Source organism: Zasmidium cellare (assembly GCF_010093935.1).
Source record: "Zasmidium cellare ATCC 36951 unplaced genomic scaffold M409scaffold_39, whole genome shotgun sequence".
Lineage (NCBI taxonomy): Eukaryota > Fungi > Ascomycota > Dothideomycetes > Mycosphaerellales > Mycosphaerellaceae > Zasmidium > Zasmidium cellare.
In genome coordinates this window covers 338,229-353,830 of record NW_022986983.1, presented here as the reverse complement: position 1 = coordinate 353,830, position 15,602 = coordinate 338,229, and the positions used below count along the sequence as shown (strand labels likewise).

Genomic DNA, 15,602 nt, shown 5'->3' with positions numbered 1-15,602 from the left:
GCCAGAATACCCCCACCTGGCATATCTCGCCTTGGCATCAAGTCCAGCCGTGGAGACATCGTTGAAAAGTGCGCGGACGAAATCGAGGGTAGCGTAGCCAGATTGGACGCCTGCGACGTACAGCGCGTGGAGGCCTTCGTAATCCGAAGTGACAACGTGCCAGCCTTGGTCAAGTGCGGCCGTAATTTGGAACAGTCAATGTTGCCGGGTAAGAGAGCATCGCCGATATAGTCGGGCTTGCGATCACAACATCGACAAAGGCCGTGCAATTGGCGCTCGCTTGGAGGGAGTATGAAAGGCTGCAATCGTTGTTCGAGGAATCCTGTATGATAAGGCAGTCTGAATTTATGGTCGCAGATTATGTCGCAAAGTCGGGATGGTAGTGGCTTACATAGGCAGTCCGGTACGAAAGCATCTTTGAGGAGTCCGCCTTATAAGGCACCAGTAACGTTGTCACTGCTGCGACGGCGTTTCCCAAGCTATCGGTCGTCCTATGCAGGTACTTATACGCCGAGTCCACAGTGATGTTGGGCTAATTGGGGGACAGGTTGTCGATATTCGTGGAAATACTTCTAGCCTCGATGATGGCTCTGAAACGTTAGCCGGTTGACCGTAGAATGGGTCCTGGCTCGGCAGCAGCACCGCTTCTGCCCACGCGGCGAGGGTGAAAAACTTGGCAAAGTTCCCCAGCATCATCTTTGCAAGAGATCGACTTTCTTTCACTCGGCAGCACGGTGCCACGTTGCACGAGGGGACTTCGCCCTTTCATATGTCCGCTCGTTGCCAATATACCTGCCCATTCACTTGAGCTCTGCATCGTATCCGGTCACCGGTGGCGTATCCTGAGTTACTCGGACGGCGACGGCTGGGCCGATGATCTTCGCATTCTCCAGAAGACACTGCGCTGATGGTCATGAAAGGGCCTTGGTGACATTCCGAATGCGGATGTGCCAATCGGTAGCACAAATTGTTGTGGATAAGCTTCAGAGTACTCCACGCTAAAGGCGGACGTATTCAAGATGTCCTGACTGGGACTGGTCTGCGGTCGATGTCTCCATTGCATGTCACTACCTCTGCAGCTGGCTTTGCTGTTTGAGCGGCTGCCGCGATCATCAGCAGACACAAGCGTTGACCAAACGCGGGATGTGCAATTCACAAGACGCATACCGTTCCTGGTGTGAGAACAGATTCAATGCCCTCGGTTGGCAGCTCGTAGTTCCACATGTGGTCGGTATAGTTGGTTCCTTCGTTTGCGATCATGCTACGCCACAGCTTGCTTCGCTCGTCTGCATTCCAAAGTCCCTCTTGTCGAGGGCATCTTTCTAGTAGGTCGACTGCTTCGTTCCGTAGGTTCACATCAGGACATCTCCATGCCACAAGCTCGAGTGCAGATATGGCCCCGAGGCCGACAGAGAATGTCAGAGTCGATATATCTGATTCGCTCTCCTCAATCCGCGAGAGTGCCGAATCGACGAGGTCAATAACTGCTCTGAATGTTTCGATTTCGGCATGGAAGGCTTCGACGTCGCAGGCCCAGACGTAGTTTAGGTGTGCCTTGGCTAAGAGACACCGAGCTTCAGTGAGGTCCCAAAGAGCACGTGCTTGTACGTCCTCGCCTGTACACGTTTGGCGTCTTTGATGGAAAATTTCCTCCAGGCGAGCTTGTTTCGCCCTCACCCGGGCGACTTCCTCGCAAAAGACCAAGCCCAAGTGCCCCTCATTTAAGGACACATGATACATAATCGCCAGAGTCTCGAGGATGAGACGGTAAACGTCATTAGATACCTTGCGAAGGTCGTCAGTCGTAGAGTCGCCGGGCGTATCGTCATCGAGGCTCGCCGTGCGCCACATCACGTGCTGTGTCTGTCGAGCAGGCGGCAGAAATGGGTTGAGAAGCATGGTACTGACTCCATATTGGCGCAAGCATCTTCCAATCTCCTTCATATTCCCAGATTTCAGAGACTCTTTGGAACTCTCAAACACGATTCGAATGCCGTGGTGAAGATGAACAATCATTTCTGACTTAGAACCTCGTAGAGACTCTAGTATCACCAAGAGCAGACATTCGAAGGCCAGAGTAGTGCGTTCTTCGCCGGAGTAAGCGTCTATCGATTTGCGTACTAGGGAGATGGCGTCCACATAGGCTCTGTCTACACCCTCCATTTGGGTGGTGTTCGGGCTCTCGGCAAGCCGCTGCTGATGCGCTAAGGCTTTGGCGACACTGCGAAAGGAGCTCGTTGACAACAGAAGTCGTGGAGCTGAAACATCCCAGAGAGACGATGGTTGGAATTTGCGAAGCACTGGCAGGGTGCGATGCTGAAAGAAACCCAGATCGCCTAGGGGCGGAGCATCATCTGGCTCAGGAATGTTGTACACCATTTTGAAAGCTCGAAAGCCCGACGAGCGTCGCACTCGCCTTGGGAGCACTTCCACCCTCTCACATTCAACGCCTGTACGCTGGCACCGTCGACAAGTTGGCCACGTCTCATCGCATTTGAGATGGCGTTGTCTGATGATCATTAGCATCGATGCTGTACCGCTTTTCCAATGTGGGTTGGATTATTGAAGCGTACTTGCAAGTGACACAGCCTCGCCTTGATTTTGTGTGTGATGCTCGTGTCCGCGTTGGTCTTGTCGTAAGAGCAGTCGGGCTTGTCATCTCGCACAGAATCGTCTTTCGATCACAAGGGTGGATTCGCGGGTTTTGCAGCTGGATTCTGGCCCTCTATGCTGTGATATCAGCACTATTTGTGTTGCTTTGGTCTCGAATCGGCTGGAGTGTAGAGGAGAGCCAGCAGGACTGCATCCGTTTCGAAGAGGAGAAGAGGAGTTCCACCGAACGGCGCAAACTCTAAATAAGGCACACGTGCTGTCGTTGTTCTGCTCCAGGGCTGAAATTGGAACTTGCATTCGCACGTCAGCTGGCGCTTCCATTAGAAGGCCGCTGCGATCGTGAACCTGGTCGCTCCAGATCTCCGAGGGGCACGATGTCCGCACGCATTGCAGTACACTCTGAGCGGACCGACGAGGGTAAAGAGATCCTCAAGCTCAATATCATACCTATCAGTACCCACCTTATTTCGCTCAGATTGGAAAATATTTTCCCATTGCTCGCGAGCTATCTAAGCAATCGAAAGTACGATTTAGAGCTTAGTCGTCCAAGAACTCGGAGATATAATATCGGTGCCATTCTGTGCCATGTCGTTCCACTTTGGGCGGAACGCCGAAAGTAGATGTCACAACTCGATCCTATGCGTTGTGGTACGACGAGCAGCGTGTCGGAACGCCATTCCCTGCATCCTGGACCCAGCGTTCTGTTCGGCGGGCAGGAAAGCGGTGACTGAAGAGCACCTGGCAGCCTTGAGCATTTCGCCAAGGCGTGCATGATAGTGTGGAGACAGCATGCGGTGTGGTTCAAAAGAGTAGCCATGGATCGTCAAGCAATTGCGCGGCGGTCTTGCGCTCCTCCGGCAGCCATTTAAGCATTGACCGAACGAAACCAAGAAACTTCTCTTTCTCGGAGCCTGACAGTCGAATCTCTAGATCTTCCAGGGTCGTCGATGGCACAGCCGCTTCGTTGCAAGCAATCCAAGCGCCTGCATAACAATCAGATTGAGAGCCGAAGGTTGGAACAATTGCAGGAAAGAGGAGAGGTGGGTTTACCATCACGATCAAAACATTGCTCGGTTGTCTCGCTGCGCCGCACGAAATCACCCGGTGGTGGCCCAAGTAACGCGACCATCAGTGCCAGATGCTTGAATGGATCGTGCTTGCCGTTACTGCTGAAGATGTCGCCAAACAGATGATAACCCTCGAAGAGATCCCAAATCTGACTTGCTATTAGCTAGAACCTCAGAGTCAAGTGAAACTTTCATCACCACTTACGAGAGCCCCGAGGTTCCAAATATCGACAGCACTTCCCCACGCCATCTCAAAAATGATTTCCGGGGCTCGATAAATGTGTGGTTGTACGAAGGGGCCGGTCTCCTGTATCTGTCCGATTCTAGCCTCCCCAAAGTCGCACAGAATCGGGAGGCCGAAGCCCTCTCCTGCGGAAGGTTGGCGAAATTTTGAGCTTTGATGGATCGTGCGCGATTCATCTACCTTCTTTCGAGGGCTCGGCTGTCTGATCTCTTTGTCCATGAAATCACTCAGCATTGCGTCTTCCTCCAGGCTGAGCATCAGATTGTCGGTCTTCAGATCTAGCCTAGTCAGCCAAAGTGCCTACCTCAGGCTCAAAGATGCGATTGAGGAGCAGTACCAAGGTGAATGACATCAGCTTCAGTATGAAGAAAGTCAAGCGCCAGCAACACTCGTTGAAGCGTCATCTTGAGAAGCGGCATATCGAACGGTCTGGGATTTCGCTCCATCATCTCAAGGAGAGTCATATGCATCGGTTGAAGCATAAGACATTGGTGTTGCCCGGCAGTGCTGGTGACCTCGAATGTGTCCCAGAGCTCTCGAATTAGCGATTGCCCTGGATGATCCGATTCGATGCTCGCGAGGTGCTCATAGACCTTGAACTCGCGGTGGGTTGCGACGGGAAATTCTCGAAGCGATGTCGATGCCTTCAGGACGGCAAACTTATGTCTCCTAGGCCAAGTCAGACAAATCGTGAGCCAGTATTAATTAGACCGCAGTGACACCGTACTGAATGTCCCGACAGAGCCAGCTTGTTGAGTAAGCTCCAAAGCCCAGCTTCCCCGTGACCTCGTACTTGCCGTTTAACACGTCGCCGATGTTGACAGGATAGAACTGTTCCGGATCGTAGTGGGGTAATGTCTCTTCTTCGACCAACCGCCCACGAGTTATTGCAACAAATGGTCTGCGATAGTTGGGTGTAGAGCGGTGCCATGCAACTCGGGAGACGGCTCTGAAGGCGTTGGTGGGTGGCGCCATATCTGTCGCGGTGGAGCAAAGGAATGAGGATGTCTGTGAGTGAGCTGTGGCTAGAAATTGCGTGTATATCGGGCCGAGGCGGACCAGTTCCGTTCACAACTTGAAACTCTAAATACCGTGCCCACTGCAGAGGTACTGTCAATCTACTCAGCGAGGCTGGAGGTTGCCTTGACTTGACTCCATTCTGGGCTGTAGCGACATCGTATCTTATGTTGTCGTAACGGGAGAGACGGATAAGGCCAGCGGAAAAGCCAAGACAGGCTTTATGTTGTCATAAAGGTCTGTCCACCACATCGACCGTTCTATCCACGCGTATTATCATCTTTTGGCTATCGTTGCTTCCCAGGCTATGGTTGCTCAGATGAGGGTTGTCAGAAGTCCTCGATGGCCCGCTCTGCACTTCAGCTTCGCATTGAGTAGTTGTGTGAACGTCCAGATTATCAGCGCCAAAGTCGAACGAGATCAGACCATCATTGCTCAAGGATTGATGATTACTCCCGAGTACGCTGCCCTTGCTGCCCTTGCTGCCCTTCGCTTGATCTGAACGTCTCGTCTTAAATGTCGACAATTGATACGATTTGGATCGAGATCTGGAGCCGCTGGAAGAATCACTGTGTTGCAGCGCGCCGTAGAATGTTGAAAGATCTTTGATGAAGGGGCGGAAGATTGGTAGCGTCGCTGAGATCAGTGAATAGTTGATCTGTGTCACGGTCCAGACCAAGTAGAGGCTCTCAGACCGAGCGAAGTTGGTGAGATCGTCTCGATTGAACGTGGCCATTCGAGCGGCAATAAAGGCGACTATTGGCAGGCGCAACCCAAAGGCAAAGACGACAATGGCTTTCTTGAGTAGGGCGGTGTGTAGCCTGGATACAAGCAGTATAGCAGCCATGAAAAGCGCCAGCTCCAGTGCTATGTCGAATGCGCAGATGGCCATTACACGAACATACACATTTGTGCAAGAGCCATCTTCAAAGGACCAGGGATCGGTAAGGCTGCATTGCAGTGCAAATGCAAGGACTGCAGCAACGGTCCAGGCAATAGATGCGATGATGATGGAGTCCATGGTTTTCTGCATCGTCGATTTGGGGGTCAGCCTGACAATAAAGTAGGCCACAGAGCACTTGCAAAGCCCGAGGGCGAGGACAGTGAGAATCTGGCTACTGTAAAATGACTTCTCAACGTATCGAAGCGCAGAAGGCTGTATCAACCCGACTGATCGTCCAAGGCCTTTCGCGCAAGCGGCCAGGATAACGCTCTGTTGGGCGAATGCGAGTAGTGTGCCAATGGCAAGAAGAATGTCGTCCAGTCCGGCTTGCTGTCTTGAAACTGCCTTCACGTAGACGCGAATTATGGTCGAGAATATGGCCATCGCCAATCCTATGGAGGTCACAACGATGATAATGCCTCCATGGTCCGATCCAGAGACTACCGCAAATGGCGGCGAGTAGCCGTCAGGCACGTGAAATTGTGTTGTATCCGACATAGCATGGCCCCGTGAGATGTCTGGTGTTTATTTCGCGGAATGCGTGGAGCTTTGAATCCAGCTGAGAGCAGATAGAGGCAGATAGATATGGGCAGCGATGGTGACAGCGGCGGTACACGAAAGTTTTGCTTGTCACCACTCGTGCTCGACCCTGAACCTGGAAGTTTGCAAAGCTGGCATGTTGTGGCACACTTCGGAGCTGCTTATCGTCCGCCACTGCCTGGTCATCTGCTGGTCGAAGTGATGGACTGTGTTGGGCCAGCCGATAGTCTATTCACGTCTTGACTTCTGAGCAGAAATAACCTTAAGAGCACGACGCAAAATGGTAGACTGGCGTCATTGGGCGCATTCTCCAGCGAATCGAGGCCATATCTTGCAGACGCGGGCCGGTGCCCAGATGCTTGAATGCTTGGGAATGCAGCGCCACAGCATTCCATATCATCCCGGCATCGTTCTCAGCGCCCATGGACTTCGAATCGAGTCGTTCTGCAAGCACAGCTTCTGTGCTGAGTAAGAGCGTCGGCCATCGATATTCCGGGTTGGATGTCCGTTGAGAGGGAGACACGACAGAGAGGGTGGGTGTCGTGTTGATTGCCTCGTAAACTTTGCGGTCAGAAGAGAGTTCGGGGACGTGCTTGCTAGCCTCTCGCTTCATGAGCCGGCTAAGCCCAAAGAGTAGCCGCGGCTCCACTCCTCCTTCACGGCAGCCAAAGACCGCACCTCATCGACGGCGGGGAGCTTCCAAGTTGCATTCGCACGCAGGATGGCATGCACAACGTGGCCAAGGGAAGAGCCTTCTCACGCACGCCTCTCATTCCTTTGTCGACACTCGTGCTTTACACCCACCACAGAGCGGAGACCAGCGGATTCAAAGAGGCCCGTCAACACGAGACGAGAGGACGAGCATCCCTTGCAGGCCACGCGAGCCTGCGATGCTGAAACCGCATGTACATCTCGTCTGGCAGCGATATCCTTGAACCACGGCAATTGACGGACGGACGTACTGCAGCAGTCCGCAGCGTGGAGTCCACCCCACCCACTCACCAGTCGTTATCTTGTTCCGGCAGACAGGTCCTACACTTGGCGAACTCTGTGCTTGACTCTTCGCCCAGAAACATCTTCAAATTCTGTCGCAGCATTGACACGATATATACTGTGACCCTTCGGCATCATGACCACATCAAAGGTCTCGGATATCGACATCTCGCCGACGGGTGATTTCAACGATGCGATACTGGACGACAAGCAGGACGCTGCGGCGTCGTCTGTGGCAGCCAAGTATAGAGGGACGGCGACGGATCAAAAAGATATGATGGTAAGCCAGATGCGTAGTCGTGCTCGTTTCTATATGAATGAGGTCGCTTATCACCATTAAATTTCAGACTCTTGGCAAGAAGCAAGTGCTCAGAAGAAACTTCAGATTCATCACGATGCTTGGCTTTGGTTCAACTGTAATCTGCAGTTGGGAGGTTCTACTGCCCGTCTTCAGCTTCGTCATAACTGATGGTGGCTATGGCTCGCTCTTTTGGGGGTTCATTGCCGTGACTTGTGGGATGCTGTTGGTGTACGCCAGCTTGGCTGAGATGGTGTCAATGTGAGTCGGTATAGTGCTCACGCGAGGAAGAGTGACTGACCAAATGTCTAGGTGTCCTACCGCTGGTGGACAGTATCATTGGGTGTCGTACGTCACAAACGTTGCTAGACACAGGATCACCAGCTAACCATTCCCCAAGTGAATTTGCCCCTCCGAAATATCAGAAAATCTTGAGCTATATGACAGGATGGCTCTGTGCCACGGGTTGGCAGGTCTTCCTCGCGAGTGTAGCCTTCATGGTGGGAGGCATCATCCAAGGTCTCATCGCGCTCAATAACCCGGACTACGGCTTCGACAGATGGCACGCAACACTTCTGACGATTGGAATCTCGGCCTTTGCTACACTGTACGTGCTACCTTGAACAACTGTGGGATTTCACTAACGACAACGCCAGGTTCAACACGGCTCTAGCAGTACGACTTCCTTTGATCGAAGGAATCATCCTCATCCTTCACATTGCCGGCTTCTTTGGCGTCTTCATACCGCTATGGGTGCTGACACCGCGTGCGCCAGGCGACGTGCTGTTACAATTCACAAACAACGGAGGATGGCCCACTACGGGTATTGCAGCCATGATCGGACTCACCACACCGTTGACGGCACTGATCGGATACGACTGCAGCGTCCACTTGAGTAAGTATAGACGAATCCGAGGGTCCTTTCGCAGTGTGACTGACATGGCATATCATAGGCGAAGAACTCCAAGATGCTTCCTACACCATGCCAAGAGCTAGTATGTCTCATGTCTCACCGTTCTCCTACATACGAGAGTGGCTGTACTGACCCTTCTCCTCTAGTAATGTGGACCGTCGGACCCAACGCCACCCTTGGCTTCCTGATGGCAATAACATTATGCTTCACCGGCGGACCCATTGACGATCTCCTCGAAACAAGCACCGGTCAACCGTTCATCACAGTATTTTACAACGGTACCCGCAGCCTCGCCGGCGCAAACACCATGGTCGCTATCGTCGTCGTCTGCCTCACCTCCTGCTGCATCAGCGAAGTCGCCACCGCCTCCCGCCAACTCTGGTCCTTTGCTCGCGACAACGGCTTGCCAGGCTCGACATGGATCGCACACGTAACGCCTGGTTGGAACATCCCCCTTCGAAGCGTCTTGATCTCCTTCGTCATCACCTCGCTACTCGCGTGCATCAACCTTGGATCAACAACTGCCCTGAACGCCATCAACTCCCTAGGAGGCGTCTCAGTCCTTAGCTCATACTTCATCACCATCGCCTGTCTGATTTGGCGAAGGCTATACGGCGCTCCTCTACCACCTCGACGATGGTCTCTGGGCAAGTTCGGCCTGTGGATCAACATCGCCGCCTTGTGCTTTTTGGTCCCGTTATGGTTCTTCTCCTTCTGGCCATTAGCCCAGCCCGTCACGCCGCAGAACATGAATTGGAACAGTACAATGTTTGGTGGCATGTTGATCGTGTCGGTGGTGTATTACATTGCGTATGGGCGTAAGGTTTACGAAGGGCCTGTGGTTTACGTCAAGCGAGACGAATGATTTGACGAGTTGATGATGCACATGTAGCGTATAGATATCACGATTGATGAACCTTGCTCATAGTGAGCTTTCTTGAAGTTGATGTTTTTTGTTTCGATTCTCGTCTCACGTCTAGCATCTGTGCTGTAACAATTGCCCGTTTGCTGCCTGATGCAGCAGCATTATCCAAGATGTCCCACGCTATGCAAGTCGTTCGTCTATCCTACAGCCGCCTCTTCCGAAGGACCATCATATCCCAAGGAACCACGGACGTGATTCTCTAAGCATCAGCTCTCGAGATGCCAGTAGATCATGCCCGCAATGCTTCTCATCCTCACAGCCGCACCTGCGAGCGACCTACTGCTGTGGAGGAGGCTGTATGGGAGGAAGTGTTGGAGCCGTAGCGCCAGGCTGTTGCTGGGCCTGTGTCTCCATCTCCGGATGTGATGGTGGTCTCGGTGGGATGCCATTCATTTCCACCTTCGACTCTGCGCTACCCTCCTCAGGCAACTTCTTGACAGGTATGTTGCCAGCTGTGCTGGCTGCCTGCTGATGCGGTCTGGGGACAAGTGGCGTCTCAGGAGGAAACACTTTCTTCTCGCTGAGGCTGTGAACCGCTGCAGGCGGCTGCGCCGGGCTCTGATGCTTCTGCGGAATCGCACTGGAACCTTCAGGCCATGGACCACTCATCCCATCCGCGGCGACCTTGTTCGCATTAGTCGCGTCGGTGGTGCTGCCTTGACCAAGCATTTGTTGAGGCGTTCGCAATTGGCCGGACTGATAGTCGCGGTGTGCGCTCTGATGCCCGTTGGCGGTAGATTGATGTTGAATGTGCGGTGTCTGTGCTTGGCGTGGAGGTGAGAAGTTTTGGTGGTTAATGGGTGGCAGTGGTTGCTGTTGGTGTGGTGACGATTTCACAGGCGACGAAAGTGGTCCTCGCTGATGCGATTCTGGTGGAGGGAGATTAGTTCTGGGGCTCTGCTGCAATTGTTGGGTTTGCTGCTGGGATTGTCCTGACGGTGATCCTTGCGCTGCTCCATGTGGCTGTGTACGCTGTTGCGGTGGAGAGGAATAAATCGGCTTTGCTGGTGCCTTTGCTGGAGATTGGAAGCCATTCATGAGCTGCGCAGAACCAGGCCTCTGTGTTTGTTGCTCCGGGTTGTGGCGCGGATGATGTTGCGATTGCGGTGGCGGGTAATACTGTTGTTGGGGCTGCTGTGTTGCAGGATACATGCCAGTCGGTGGTCTCGGGATGTACCCGTTGGCCAGTGGAGCATACTGCTGCTGATAGTAGCTTGGATGTGCACCTGAAGATGCAACTGCAGACTGATGCGCATAAAGATGCTGTTGTTGATGGTGGGAGGGAGGATAGCCATTGGCCTGTTGCGGAGCGCCACCACCATAACCGTGCGTCTGTCGGCCTGGAGGTGGCAGTGGGCTACCTTGCCAGGGCTGCTGTGGTGCTTGAGGAGCAAAGTTGTGAATCGGAGGATACCGGTATCCTGGTGGACCATGTGCCTGGCCATGTGGTGACAGACTCGGTCCATTCGTGAGTTGGCCAAATGGGCCGGGAGAGGGACGCGGTTGTTGTGATGCAAGGTGATCGAGCTGCCGAGCGACATGATCTGGCATGCGCTTAGACTGTTGACCATTTGCTGTGGTCGGGCGGCTCGCAGCCTTTTGAGACTCTGGACTTCCACTTCCACGGTTGTGGAGTTTGAGAGGCGGAATCTTGGGCTTCTTCGCGTCTTGTTCCTTGCGCTTGCATGTGCCACAGATGAACGTAAACCCATCGCTCTCCGCCTGCTTGGGTGAGAAGCCGTGGCATTTGCTGTGTTGCCAGACACTGCACCTGTCACAGGCAATGCTGTGGGTGCCATCGTCCATATTCTCGCCGTGCTTGCCGCAGACAGAGCAGTCGAAGTACCAGTTACCATCGTCTTCCGCAAGCTTCTCCAGTTCTTTCTTGTGCTGTTCCTTCTGGGTCTTGCGTTGGCGCTCTGAAGCACGCTTGGCTTCGGCCGCGTCTTCGGCATCCTGGGATTCAGCCCGCAAAGCATCGTCCTCCAACTTGGCGAGTTCTTCTTCGTGCAAAATGCGCTTGGCTTCGCGCTCTCGAACCCGCTGTTCTCGAGTGAGCCGACGGGACTCATGACCCTGTATCTCGTTAGCATTCGTTGTGACACTGGGCGTCCAGCTATACATACCTCTTCGATTCTCCTCTGCCTGTCCTGCTCTTCGTGGGCCATCTTCAGCTCACGTTGTCTCTTCTCCTCAACTTCACGCTCCTCACGCTCCTGCTTCTCCTTCTCTGCTTTGCCAGCCAATCTGCTCGAGCGCTTTGCAGTTGCCATCTTTTGCAGGTTCTCCAGCTCACGTATCTTCTTGAACTGCTTCTGCCTCAATGCTTCTGCACGCTTCTCAATGATTGGCAGCACGTCTTCCTCGATTCTGGATCTCAGCTGCTTTTCATTTGGATCCCGAGACCGGAAAATGCTCGCCATGAAGTCTTGGTACTCCTCGAGAGTGATGGCAATGCACTCCCACGTCTTGCTCGTGAAGCCAAATCCAGGTTCTTCCTCTGTTTGGTCTTTGTCTCCATTCGGCACGTCGGTACTGTCGGCCATAGTCTCGTCGAAGTCCTCCACTTGCTGCTCCGACTGATCATCCTCACTGTCCTCAATCTTTCTGCGCTTGCTGGCGCGAGTTCCTCTTGTCCTACTCTTAGCTGCCTTAGGCTTGCTCTTTGCCTTCGCTTTGGGCTTGGGCGAGGGAGGTGGGGGAGGCTCGTCAGTGCGGCAGTAGAGTCGGTTGTCGTCGAGCACATAGTAAGATCGATCGTCCTTGTCCCAGCCGAGTGGTTCCATGCGCCAACTGAGATGGTCCTCGTCCTGCGGCATCATGCCTCTTATCCGCTCTGCGTTGCCCAGAGTCCATGTGCTCAACTGCTGGAGGACCTTGATACGTGTGAACACGTCCATATCGTTGAACTTGACGGGCTCTTCGTCGTCGCCAAAGGGATTGCGCTGAGGGGCCTTGGCAAGATACTGACGGCGCGTATACTCATCGAAGATCTCTGGTCTGGGACACGTCAGTATACCAATGCGACCTGTGGTTAATATAGTTGTACATACGTCAGACCTCGATGTGACGAGACGTATTTGAGCAGCTGCAAACCGATGTGTGCGAGTTTGTCTGAAGGGGAGGGCTTGAGACATTCTGTCTCGAGGTCCTGCGGTCGCACAATCATCAGTATCCATCCTCGTTTCATCTTGACTATGTGTGTACATCCTCGCGCGGAGTTTCGGGGGTGTCTGCGTACCTCGATGTCGAAGTCGTCGTCGATCTTGACCACTTGCCCAAACAGAAATATGTATTGCATGAGACTGGCAAACTCCCACATGTTTCGAAGGGTTGTCAACGTCTCTTGCTGCTCTGGCGGTACTGCTGGCTCGACCGCGACGTCCAGGTCCATCTCGGCCTCGTCGCGGGTCCGCTTGTAACGCGGCATCTTGGATGCGCCTCGCCAGGAGTCGTCGCAGCCAGAAGAGGAGATCGAGGTCGAGCGGAAGAAGGTGTGTTCGCTCTATTCAGATTAATAGAATGTGCTCGGTCGGTGGTGGTTCGGCGTGGAGGAAGAAGGCGACGGGCGAAGAAAGTCGTGTGCGTGCGTGCAAGATGGACGAGCAGTCGTTGCTTGAAGACGCGCTTGACGGGTAGCCAAGCCAAGCCTTCGGGATCAGCCGCCGCGATCGGATGATCCCTGTCAGATCGACGGAAGCGAAAGTTTACTTGGAAGCCAAGACGAGATGAACAAGTGAATCTTTTGAGAATCACATGCAAGTCTGTCATGGATCACAACATGCGCGGCCGCTCATGATCTCGAAAACCGCGCCGCAGGGAATGTATCGAGAGTTTTCGAAGTTCAGCTATCCCGGCCTGGCCATTGGCCTCAACTATCGTGACTGCTGTTCTAGCAAACTATCAACCAGCACACAAATATCTATACCTTCGAGCTCCTGAACGCCAACCCTCAACCCTCGGAACATTCTTTCTCTCTAATATTTACCATCCATCAAGAACTGACACCCTCCTTGCGCGCAACATGAGCTCTCCCGTCCCTTATTGGTCATCGCGAGTAGCGAGCTGTCGAGCTCCATGCTTTTGTCATCACTCTGAATGCGATGCACGTACATAAAGCGTACAAGGCATATAGGAGGACTTTGATTCTTAACCTCATCTAATTGAACAGACCGTGTCATCAAACTCACACATCAGCTTCAAAATGTGTACTCCCGGACTCACTTTCGTGGCTTCCAACGTGCTCGATCCTGCAAAGACGTTGGACGAGAAGTACAACAAATTCTACAACGATGAGCATCTGCCGGACGTTCTCGCCTCGGGCCTCACGAAGCTTGCGTTACGGTATAAGAATATTAATACAGAATCCAAGATGCCATATATCGCGCTCTATCCTGTCGAGGATGCCAGTATGACCGGATCGGAAGCTGCTGTCAAACTGATCCAGGACACTCGCAAGAGCAAGACCTTCGATGGAGAAGACATCTACGACTATATCAACTTCGACATTCGACGTTATGAGAAAATACAAACATATGAAGCCTATCAGCAAGAGGGTCGCAGTGGCAACGAGAGGGGGCGTACTATTATTTGTGTTGGAATGGAGCCAGGGGATGAGGCCGACTTCGACGAGTGGTACCGAAAGCAGCATCTCGACATGCTAGGGATGTGCCGCGGGTACAGGAGATGTACGCGGTATAAGAACATGGACGACCAGCAACCGAGATTTCTGGCCCTACACGAGTATGATTGTAAGGCAGAGGACGTTCCCTCAGAGCAGATCAAGCAAGTGGTCGCTACAGAATGGAGTAAGAAGATCGTGGGAGAGGCGAAGATCTTTGACAGGAATGTGTTCGAGTTGATTCAAGCGCAAGGACAGACTGAAATAAACCTCTGAAAGAAGTTGTAACTTTCAAGGTCCCATAGTCGCAAAATCAGACGCCAGCTCTGAGGGTGCCCTCCAGGAAGATGACACCCGAAACGACACCGTCCACAACTCTGACCCTCTTTCCCAACTGCTCTCCAAGCGCCTCGATGCATGCTTCTCTCACGGTTTGGTCCAGTCCAGCCATGCCTGCGCATCCCAGACAGATAGCCTTGGCACCATTCGAAAGCAGTTTCTTGGTGGCGTCCTTCATCAGGCGATCAACTTCTTCCTTTGGCGCAGTGTGAAGTTGGTCTGCATTCAATCCTGTTGTCTCAGTTCCAGCATAGCGCTCGGGATTGTCAGAGCCTAGGAAGTTAGTCACGGCTTCGCCCAGAATCTCCTTCCACTGCGACCCAGTAGAGACAATGCCAAAGCTGTCATAGTTGTTCAAACTCTGCAAGCAAGTCGAGACCGAAGACTCAAAGATGCCAGTCACTGGCTTGTACAGTCCAGCCTTGGCCAGCTCATTGCGTAGCTCGGGGACAAGTGGATGCTGTGAGTAGCAGCAGACCAGGAACGCATCAAACTCGTTCAGCTTCTGCTTCAGGACTGGGAGACAGTGCTCAGCTGAGACAGCTGCATCGTCTTCATTGTTGATCGATGGGACGCCGGAGGGTGCTGTGAAGTACTCAAAGTGAGTCTAGCAAGACACGACTTAGCCGGTAAAGCATGAGCAGCGAGAAGTAGCTCTCATGTGCGTACTGTCCTGTACTTCAGCCTCTTCACCAATGGCTTCAAGGCATCGGTCATTGCCTGGGTGGTGTTGGGGTTGATGATGAGGACGGAGCGGTCGTAGTCGGAATCCATGGCTGTGGTTGGGGTCTTGTTCTTAGCAGAGCCTGTGATGATGTGTGTTGCCAGCCCTGGAGGTGTTGTTGGAACAGGAGGGGACTGCATGTGAAGCTCTGATCTAAATTGGGGCCGCGCTAACGGCTAACGAAGAGCGGGACGGCCGTTGGCCAAACAAAACTGCCGGGGCTGAACCCTGTCGTTGTCGCCGAGCATTCGGGATGCGTTTAGTTAAGCACAGGACGCGTCCTCGTCGCCATGATTGAGTAAACCATTCCACCACACTCACTCCCTACGCTAGACAATTGTGCCTGTACACCCTTTACCGGCCAC

General features: G+C 53.2%; 7 protein-coding genes across 7 annotated transcripts; 2 read left to right on the top strand and 5 right to left on the bottom strand.

Annotated features, from left to right (window-relative positions):
• Nucleotides 1-1,067: 1,067 nt before the first annotated feature.
• M409DRAFT_27897 (uncharacterized protein) lies at nucleotides 1,068-2,379 on the bottom strand (the record flags this gene model as incomplete). The annotated part of the gene is made up of 2 exons (XM_033808774.1): nucleotides 1,068-1,100; nucleotides 1,168-2,379. The coding sequence occupies 2 exons, from the start codon at nucleotides 2,377-2,379 to the stop codon at nucleotides 1,068-1,070; spliced, it is 1,245 nt and encodes a 414-aa protein (XP_033662730.1).
• Nucleotides 2,380-3,414: 1,035 nt separating this feature from the next.
• Nucleotides 3,415-4,899, bottom strand: M409DRAFT_58907 (uncharacterized protein; the record flags this gene model as incomplete). The annotated part of the gene is made up of 5 exons (XM_033814028.1): nucleotides 3,415-3,596; nucleotides 3,664-3,844; nucleotides 3,886-4,202; nucleotides 4,262-4,593; nucleotides 4,652-4,899. 5 exons carry the CDS (start codon nucleotides 4,897-4,899, stop codon nucleotides 3,415-3,417), a joined length of 1,260 nt encoding a protein of 419 aa, XP_033662729.1.
• A 271-nt stretch (nucleotides 4,900-5,170) lies between these two features.
• M409DRAFT_69630 (uncharacterized protein) lies at nucleotides 5,171-6,382 on the bottom strand (the record flags this gene model as incomplete). Its single annotated transcript, XM_033818382.1, has 1 exon — nucleotides 5,171-6,382. The coding sequence occupies one exon, from the start codon at nucleotides 6,380-6,382 to the stop codon at nucleotides 5,171-5,173; it is 1,212 nt and encodes a 403-aa protein (XP_033662728.1).
• Nucleotides 6,383-7,553: 1,171 nt separating this feature from the next.
• On the top strand, nucleotides 7,554-9,493 carry M409DRAFT_27894 (uncharacterized protein; the record flags this gene model as incomplete). Its single annotated transcript, XM_033808773.1, has 7 exons — nucleotides 7,554-7,697; nucleotides 7,765-7,976; nucleotides 8,028-8,063; nucleotides 8,116-8,322; nucleotides 8,372-8,610; nucleotides 8,669-8,710; nucleotides 8,775-9,493. The coding sequence occupies 7 exons, from the start codon at nucleotides 7,554-7,556 to the stop codon at nucleotides 9,491-9,493; spliced, it is 1,599 nt and encodes a 532-aa protein (XP_033662727.1).
• Nucleotides 9,494-9,829: 336 nt separating this feature from the next.
• On the bottom strand, nucleotides 9,830-12,983 carry M409DRAFT_58904 (uncharacterized protein; the record flags this gene model as incomplete). Its single annotated transcript, XM_033814027.1, has 4 exons — nucleotides 9,830-11,629; nucleotides 11,680-12,553; nucleotides 12,607-12,743; nucleotides 12,795-12,983. The coding sequence occupies 4 exons, from the start codon at nucleotides 12,981-12,983 to the stop codon at nucleotides 9,830-9,832; spliced, it is 3,000 nt and encodes a 999-aa protein (XP_033662726.1).
• Nucleotides 12,984-13,757: 774 nt separating this feature from the next.
• On the top strand, nucleotides 13,758-14,450 carry M409DRAFT_27892 (uncharacterized protein; the record flags this gene model as incomplete). Its single annotated transcript, XM_033808772.1, has 1 exon — nucleotides 13,758-14,450. One exon carries the CDS (start codon nucleotides 13,758-13,760, stop codon nucleotides 14,448-14,450), a length of 693 nt encoding a protein of 230 aa, XP_033662725.1.
• Nucleotides 14,451-14,487: 37 nt separating this feature from the next.
• On the bottom strand, nucleotides 14,488-15,287 carry M409DRAFT_58903 (uncharacterized protein; the record flags this gene model as incomplete). The annotated part of the gene is made up of 2 exons (XM_033814026.1): nucleotides 14,488-15,120; nucleotides 15,183-15,287. The coding sequence occupies 2 exons, from the start codon at nucleotides 15,285-15,287 to the stop codon at nucleotides 14,488-14,490; spliced, it is 738 nt and encodes a 245-aa protein (XP_033662724.1).
• Nucleotides 15,288-15,602: the final 315 nt, after the last annotated feature.